The sequence below is a fragment of the Pavona decussata genome, unplaced genomic scaffold (assembly GCF_977016875.1).
Source record: "Pavona decussata unplaced genomic scaffold, jaPavDecu1.1 SCAFFOLD_284, whole genome shotgun sequence".
Classification (NCBI taxonomy): domain Eukaryota; kingdom Metazoa; phylum Cnidaria; class Anthozoa; order Scleractinia; family Agariciidae; genus Pavona; species Pavona decussata.
Genome location: NW_028145685.1, coordinates 56,840 through 66,228, shown reverse-complemented (window position 1 = coordinate 66,228; position 9,389 = coordinate 56,840). Strand labels below are relative to the sequence as shown.

At 37.7% G+C, this 9,389-nt stretch overlaps 1 protein-coding gene across 1 annotated transcript; it reads right to left on the bottom strand.

The window, feature by feature from the left end:
* Positions 1 to 1,929: 1,929 nt before the first annotated feature.
* On the bottom strand, positions 1,930 to 4,646 carry LOC146455189 (substance-K receptor-like). Its single transcript, XM_085094570.1, has one exon. It carries the CDS (start codon positions 4,644 to 4,646, stop codon positions 3,690 to 3,692), a length of 957 nt encoding a protein of 318 aa, XP_084950696.1. The 3' UTR covers positions 1,930 to 3,689.
* Between the last annotated feature and the right edge of the window lie 4,743 nt (positions 4,647 to 9,389).

Genomic DNA, 9,389 nt, shown 5'->3' with positions numbered 1-9,389 from the left:
TCCGTTGGAAATCGCTTACGTCCAAATTTCTTGGAAAATACTTACTCTTTTTCGAAAATTCTTTTTTTGTTTGTAAGAACTTACTGGGAAGTTTATTTTTATCTAAAAAAAATGAAAATCCAAAAATTTTCTCTCTGTAGGTACACGGTAACCGCTTTAAAGTTCTGTTCTTTGTAATCGATTGTTTGAGTAAAACTCGTGTTTGGTTTAATTTATTAACAGTGTTGATAACTAAGAGTAAATTGGCCACCGTAAAGATATTTCAGTGACGAAGGCTAACGCTTGAAACGTCAGCGCTCGAATCTCTTTACGGTGGCCAATTTATCTTTAGTTATCAACTCTGTTGATTAACCTGCAAGCAGTCGTTTCTATTTCCCACCGACGCAGCACCACGGTTTCTTTAGAAACTAACCCCCTCATCCATGAGTAAAACTCAGTCGACCACTCAGGTGATCACTGAACACAGAGGTAAAGATAAACGGTAAAAGTTAACATAGACAACTAAAACTAAAAACGTACTACTTAATGTCAGTAGTTCTAAAAGACCGCAAGTTACGTCTTGGGCGTATAATAAAATTCACTTATTTAATACAGTATGCCCACGTGAAGTGTGACGACTGATGGCGGAAATATTAATGAACAGGTTTATCTTTTAATTAAATATCTTGTCTTCTTCAAATACTACGAACTACAGGTTTATCTTTTAATTAAATATCTTGTCTTCTTCAAATACTACGAACTACTTTTCTATTTTTACTATCAAATACCTCCAAAAGCGGGATTATTAGAGGACGAGGGAGCTTAAACGGGGTGCACTGCAAACAGAGCTTGCCTATTTAATTAAAAGTGACAGCGTATACGTAGAGATATTTAGGGGATCCATCTCTTCTGTTCGTTTGAGAAAGCTTATTAATTTAACATCTTAAGGCTTTGAAATTTTCTAGCGTACGCGTTTGGCAACGAAAAATTTCCGCTTATTGGTGACAGATCCAGAGGTACAAAGGGGAAAGGATAATTAGCGAAATGACAGGACGGCAGTGTTGAATTTTTTTTATAATAATCTATCATGGAATAAAGGCGAAGTGAGAATTAACTTCAATGATGTGAACAAAATGATATTTCCATCAGATTTAATTTGTAATCAGTTTCATAGAGAGAAAGGATATTTATTTAGACATCAGACTTCAAACGGGGGTGGGGAGGGGAGAGGGAGGGCATATTAGAGGGCAAAGGGACTTAAAAAGGAAAGGGACGACTATAGAGATCTTTTACGTCATTACAAATTATAGATTGTGGTAAGGATAGTGCATAAACCTTCATTGCAAGCAATGTCAGTTTCCAGTTTATTTTCTTGGAGTCGGGTGTGTTTGTGGTTTGGGTGTATTACAAATTTAACCCTATCTACACCGGGATTTTTATCGTCTTCTGAGGCCAGAAAAGTCTAAACCTGTAAAAGGATATGACAATGAAACCTACCCCCAGTTGTTGAAAGAGCAGACAACTTTACCCACTGGAAAAAATGTAAAAATGTATTGGTTGGAGTACATTTAATCCGCTGCAGGATAGTCTCTGAGATAAATAGGGAATAGGGGGGGAAGGGGGGGGGGGGGCACAAAACGAAAACAATCCCGAAACTGATCCGAAAATAATCCAAAGTTATTATCTTGAAATTCGGTGTGGTTTGTTAGCCAAGGGTGAAAGGTACTACTCTTATTAGCTCGTAAATCGACAACGTAAACAGCAGCAACAGCAACAAACTTTATTTACAATAAACTCTTAGGTTGCGTTCGATTGACCTTATTCCAGAATAAGAATAAGCGGAATAGCTGTTAAATTTCTCTTTTTAAGAAAGGTACTACTCTTATTAGCTCGTAAATCGACAACGTAAACAGCAGCAACAGCAACAAACTTTATTTACAATAAACTCTTAGGTTGCGTTCGATTGACCTTATTCCAGAATAAGAATAAGCGGAATAGCTGTTAAATTTCTCTTTTTAAGAAATTTGGGAGGCTAATTCTGCAAACTATCGCTGACACATGAGAATTTAAGAGCCGTCTCCGTACTCCAGTAACTCCCGAAAACCTTTTATGAGTGAGGGATTTCTTGTCATCATTGCCTGTATTCCTATTTCGGAATAGGGTCAATCGAACGCACCGTTACAGTTTTGCAAAAGCATAAAGCTAAACAAAGCAACAGATTTATTAAATTAATAGATGGACAAAAGAAACAAGCTAAAACTAAATATCATTTAAAAGTCAAAACGGACTGAATAATGATCTAACAAGCTAGCTGAGAGTGCCAGCATGAAGATCTATTTACATGACAATAAACTCTTACAGTTTTGCAAAAGCATAAAGCTAAACAAAAATACAAATTTGTTAAAGTAATTAACGGACTAGACTTAAGTAAGTAATTTAAAACTAAGTCACAATGGACATATTGATCTAACAAGTAAGCTAAGGCAAGGGGAGATTGACTTCGTCGTCTCAATATACTATTTATTAAAGTAATGAGGTATTCATTAATTGTTTTTACACGTTTTGTACTAATCTTGAAATTGATACCGTATGCTAAAATACATTGCCCCCTTCAGTAATGAGTATAGATTACGACAATAGGAAAGAAAGTAAATTTCGGTTTATCCTTGTTTTCGTTGGATCCACATACAGCGAGGAATCTACTGTTACTATAATTATTTTGTTCACTTTCAGTTATAATAGACTGTTGTCATAGATACATTAATTTCATTTGCTAGTTATTCAACAATGAACTACGCCGGACAGATGAATATTCTTAATTCTGTTTTAAATTTGTCAGAATATTCTGGTTCCCTGGATTTTTAAGAGTTTGCCGCCAACACGAGATACATTTGTTTGTTTTTCCCGGAAAATGAAACTGCTATTCATTGCTCAGGGAAGCCGCTCAATTTCCATGGACTGGTGCAAAGGACTGAGTCTAGTTGTTAAACCCATAACAAATCTATCACGTTAAAACTGGACTCAGAATTGTTTATTCCAAACAAGTCAGTGAGGTTTAATTTCAAACAAAAGAAAGATCTTCGCATCTCCCCGACACTGATATGCCTCAATACCTCCTCTCGGATAAGGGAAGGATACATTTTCACTTTTGGTGAGCTAAAATATCAGGTCAGTACACACTGTTTAGATACTTTCGGTTTGTTGCACAGTTGTTAAGCTACGGCTTTTAACCGATAAGATTTCTTTTCTTACTTTTTGCGCAATAATTTAATGGACAAGGCTAGTTTTGCTTTCACACCCTGAGCCATAAGGACCCGAATGTTTTCCAAATGTTACCTGTATCTAAATTTCCCCACAATTTGCTTTCCTAATAATGAGCTGAGACGTAAAAAAATAAGAAATACAATTCAAGTACTTCTAACATTCCGCAGCTAGATCGAATTTGACTGAAGACACCATTCTGAAAACAAGACAAATTTTCTACTCGATCTCACACACAGACGCGCCATACCTGCCAATAGTCGAAATATTTCCTTGTGTGGTTTAAGTTTTACGGTATGTTTTGCCAAATGCCTTAAATATCCATAATAAGCCGAACTTGGAATTAAAGTCAGTTACCTAGGCAACTGGTTCGGTTGCCTCTGCACTGGCAACGTTCTTTTAATTTTCAGTAGTGTGTCCTGCCGTGGCCCGAGTATAAACTTTGGCGCTTACATGACACCAAGTGGGAACTCCTGAACTGCTGTGGGCTGGGATCTACAACGCAAAAGTGAAACCAGAGCTCTTTTGAACTCTGGTATTCTAAACACGTATAATATTGGATTAACAACTGAGTTTGCGAAACATAAAAATGAAAAGGCATAATATAGATGTAAATACGTTGAAAGGGAAAGGGATGCAGAAAGCGAATGATGAGGCCAGCTAAGATAAAACCAAAAAACAAATGGCAGGAACAACATTAATGATACCACAGTCACAATGAACAATGTCTTGGTCAGTTTTTTCTCTCTGCTTGCTGCACCATGATGCTGAAGGCGGGCTACACAATTAATTTTAACAGCAATGGAAACGTAGGAAACAAAGATAAAAAACAGGCAAATAGAAAGGAAGGAAGAGTAAGACACAAGCAAATACAGGAACTGGTTCAGATCTCCCAGTTTCCAAATAACTTCCGATGCAATTGAATATAGTCCGGCTGTAACCCAAATGAGCGCAACAGCTCCTCCAAATACCCACTTTTTGATGAGGCGATGCTTGAATGGACGAAACGTTGCGTGCAACCGTTCCAAAGAAATAGCAGCGAGGTTTGTTATAGAGGATAACATAAACGTGCCGTACAAAGCAAATGTTACGCTATCCCAGAGTCTAAAATAAGACCAGTTGTACTGCCAAAAGTTACAACTAACTCCGGTGTGAAAGAAATTAAACGCTCCCACATATCCTCCAACGAACATATCTGCAACTGCCAGGTTGATCACCAGGTACATGGAGCGCTTACGAAGACCACGGTTTTTGGCAAAAACGATGATAGTAAGGATATTAAACGTTGCTATAGCAACAGACTCGGTCATGAATACTGTAAGCCAAGCAATGCACTCAGATGAAGAGAGCCATTGGAAACTTGTTTCATTTTGTGTTCCGTTTTGCTGATTGGAAAAATTGACCATCTGTAGAAGGAATCGAAGGAAGGAAATTGCATCAGAACTATAGAAAGAAAAAGCACATGTTTTCGTTAAAAAAATATACAGTCGGACCTCTATTAAGCGGCCACTCTCCATTAAGCGGCCACTTTCCAAAGTCCCGAGTTATTTTTTTGTCAGTAAAGTGCTGTATTCGATACCTCTATTCAACGGCCAACCTCTATTAAGCGGCCAGTTTTCAAAGTCCCCAGGATGGCCGCTTAATAGAGGTCCGACTGTATATGCATTACCACAGAAGTGGTGATTTTTGGTCCTTGTCACCCGGCCGTTTAATACAAAAAGCCGCTGGCTCTCACTACATTACTGTACCACGATTCCCAACCTTATTGTTACTTTTGTTTGCTATTGAGACATAAATTTGAAGAACTTATTCAGCAGAAAGTTGTGTTATTTGACCGACCTTCGCTAGGTATATCTAAATTCAGTTTTTAGTTCTATCTTGTTCTAAAAAAGATCCTGCGAATATAACCCCCTGCAGTGTACGTTATCGCTTCCGGCTCCTGTGAGAATTTGTTGTGACTTTTTTCTACGTTTCATAAATAAATCAATTTATTCAGAAGTAGTTTTAGTTTTGCACAGACTCAGCAAAAACGTTTGGAGAGGTTAAACTGTAAACTTGTTATTCCTATACAAGGAAGATTTAGGAGCTCGGTTTAGGTGAAATGACTAGTAACTAAACCTTCCATTGCTTTCATGTTAGTAATCTGTAACACTTAGTATTAAAGTGTGAACTACACAACGGCTCACTAACAATTGTACAAAGACAAAAATATCAACGCTTTGATTTGTCGATCGTTTTAAAGGGTTGTATCAACCAAATATAGCCTTTGAAAGTCAAACAATGCCTAAGCTGGGTTCTTTTCCTGCAGTAAACGCGTATAGGGAAAAAAGGTAACAACATATTACATCAGTATTTCATTCGGGTCTCGGGTATTGCGATAAACCGATGATGAATGCTAGCAAGGACGCACACTTCGTTGATTCAATTCGGTACCCTCTGAAAAGGAGCTAACGATGCGATGGGCATTATGGTTAAATTCCGCTGTTTTCCTTTCTCCTTGTAAAGATGGATTTCCACTGTCGCGTAAATTACGTGCGTACCGACGTAAATTTAGTTGGCTTTAGGTACGTAAACAGAATAAGAAGCGACATATGAACGCCATGCGTAGACGCAAAAAGTTGAACAACGCTCAACTTTTTACGGTTACGCACGCGGCTTACACATCGTTTCCTCTTTTGTTTACGTACGTAAAGCCAGCTAGATTTACACCTTTACGCACGTAAAAGTTACGCGACAATGGAAATCCACCTCAAGAAGCGACGTATCAACGACTGGCGTAAACGTTAAAAGTTGATCGTTGTTCAACTTTTTTACGTTACGCGGCTCACCGCCATCGCTTCTTATTTTTTTGATGCACGTTAAGCCAGCTAAATTTATGTTTGTACGCACGTAAAATTTACGCGACAGTACAAATCCACCTTTAAAGATCAAACCAGTAGAATTATGGCGCACTGGTTCAGTCTTTAGTAAACCTGACAACACATTGAGGAAATTTTGTTTCACATAAATTGAATCTTTCTCCATTGTCGCACAAAACGAATCATTTGTCGTGGCAACTTTTTTCATGATTGAGCAACATTTGTTCCTGATTCTTTTTGTTTTCGCACCAAATGTTGCCCGGTTTACGCGAGAAGGAAACTTGGTCTCTTGGATAAACTGAAACTTTTCCCCATTTTTTGGGTAAAGGTGGATTTCCACTGTTGCGTAAATTTTACGTGCGTACAGACGTGAATTTAGCTGGCTTTACGTACGTAAATAGAATAAAGGTGGATTTCCACTGTCGCGTAAATTTTACGTGCGTACAGATGTGAATTTAGCTGGCTTTACGTACGTAAATAGAGTAAGAAGTGATGTATGAGCCGCGTGCGTGAACGTAAAAAGTTGAACAGCACTCAACTTTTTACGCTTACGCACGCGGCTCATACATCGCTTCTTATTCCATTTGCGAACGTAAAGCCAGCTAAATTTACGTCTGTACGCACGTAAAATTTACGCGACAGTGGAAATCCACCTTAAGTCAGCCCCAAACAAGTTGACAATTGTTGGTGCTCGATTCATATGAATCACGTCCTTTCTGAGCTAGAGACCTTCCAATTCCAGACCGCTTTTGAATTATTTAAATTTATGGCTGTTTTAGTAAAGCTAAAAACAATGGAACAAAGCTTAGCTGACTAGAACCGTGCAAATTCCAAATAATATATATATATTTTTTTATGAAAGGGGGATTAACAAATAATATTTTGAGGCCTTAAATTGGGCTTTCATTTTATCGGTACTCAACTTCTTTCTTTCCTTCCTCTAGAGTTGAGGAAAATTTGACAGTAAATAAACATTTGGAAATTCTTAAAAGAATTACTAGTCTTTCCCGTTCTATCGTCATCAGGATTTTCTTACATTTAGCTTTTACTACAATTCGTGAATCAACACACCAGAACAGCGGATATAAATTCCATATAAACAACATCGTGTCAGTATTATTTTGGAAATGTCTTCTATATATTTGCATCCCGACAAAAAGTGTAGACAAACGCAGGCACGCCGGAGTTAATTTCCAGTAAGCCAGCATTGCTTGTAGGTTCTGGTACTAACGCGTGTGAATAGGTGAGCGTTAACGGGTAGGACATCGCCAAAGAAAAGGCATCACTTGAACTTTCGAAACTACTATCAAGATTGGTTTCGTTTAAAAAAAAAGCTTACCTTAGGGTAGGTAGATCAACAGTGGTGGTTCTTTATCGACTCAGAATAGCGCTTGCAAAATTCAGTTAAAAACAAGCTGAAAATACATTAAGGGCCAACTCTAACTGCGAATGTGTGCTGCGAGTTATGAGTTGGCCATACATATATGTATAAACATTTATTTAGTTTTACGATCCAACTGTCAATAACTTACGCGACAATTTCTGGAATTAATCGTTTTTGAAGTATAACGTTTGTCTCATACGTTCCTTATTAATTTTTCCATGCAAAAATAATACAGGACTTGATACAAGCTGTTTGTTTAATGGACTCTATTAAGCAGACTTGCTGGCACAATACGATATTGCCTGTGACGCACTTACCACTTGTCGTATTTCGATGTACTCTACTAAATCTTGTGGTGGTTTGAAATCGGATTAATCATAATCTAAACAAGCTAAGCCAGAGAATGTAAAGTCCGGCTTCAGCAGCAAAGGTAGAGACAAACTCGTAACCGTTATTCATAAACAGATGCACTTGTTTAATTTGCACTGAACTAATGCTAATCATTGCCTTTCGTTAGAGCTTCCGCCTACCGCTTTCAGTCAAACCCGTACGTAAGTAAGGGTAATAACAGTTTGTAATTGATATAAAGGGCGTATGTATGCCGAAAAACCCAGTAGTGAATGAATATTCTATATATATATATATACGCAAGCTGATGAAAACGTTTTTAGTTCATATAATCTTTCTCTTTATGAATTGACTATTAAAATGTTCATGCTTAGACAATTAAAAACTTCCTCAAAATAAAGTTTTACCCTCTTTCGCGTAAGCAATCGATGTTGATGATGTTTACTGATCTGATATCTTTCAATTCATCTCATGATCTTTTATCATTTAATAGTGATCGTTCTTAATCTTGATGATAAAACGAAACCCCAAGTTATCCTGTTGCCTAAGAAAAGACAGAACAGCTTCGACCGAGCGTCTCTACGTGACTTCCGCTTCAGATGTTTTAAGGAAATATTTATCTTTTGGCCTGAGTTAACACCCTTTTCTTAATATTTGCCACAATTAAGCTCAGGCGTTATAGTCAAGTGTGTGGGTTCTAACTGAGAAATGTCTATCACAACCCTAAATTTTTCTCAAAATTACAGTTTTGCTATAATTTGCTATGAGATATAACGGTTCGCATTAGCAGGCTTTCCTGTAGCTGGCCATTTGTCAGAAAGGTTCCCACTCTTAACTTCCACATCCAGTGACTTACACTTTTCGTTATGAACTGACCACTTCGTGAATTGACTATTGCTTATAGTGATTACCACCAAACAATTAAACCTCCCACAAGACCACTTGGTACCCTCTTTCGCGTAAACAACTCATGTTAATAGTTTTCCCCATTTGATACTTTTTAGTTTATGAACTCTTTTGTTATCAGTTATCTAATTGTCTTCGTTTGTAATTTTGAACATAAATTTTAGGGTAGGTCGATCAACAGTGGTGGTTCTTTATCGACTCAGGACGGTGCTTGCAAAATTCAGTTGAAAAGAAGCCGACAATACATTTCGGGCCAACTGACTAGCTGCGAATGTGTGCTGCGAGTTATGAGTTGGCCATATAAATATGTATAAACAATAAAGCAGTTGTCGGACTATATTTAGTTTTACGAGCTAGCCAACTGTTAATAACTTACGCGACAATTTCTGGGATTAATCGTTGATGACGTCTAACGTTTGTCTCATACCAACTGTTTGTTTAATGGACTCGATTAAGTAGACTGGCTGGCACGATGCGAAATTGCCTATGATACATATAGGTAGTCGTATTTCGATGTACTCTACTAAATCTTGTGGCAGTTTGGACTCAGATCAATCACGGAATCTAAACAAGCTAAGCCAGATAATGTGAAGTCCGGCTTCAGCGGCAAAAGTAGAGACAAACTCCAAACCGTTATACATGAACAGGTGTAC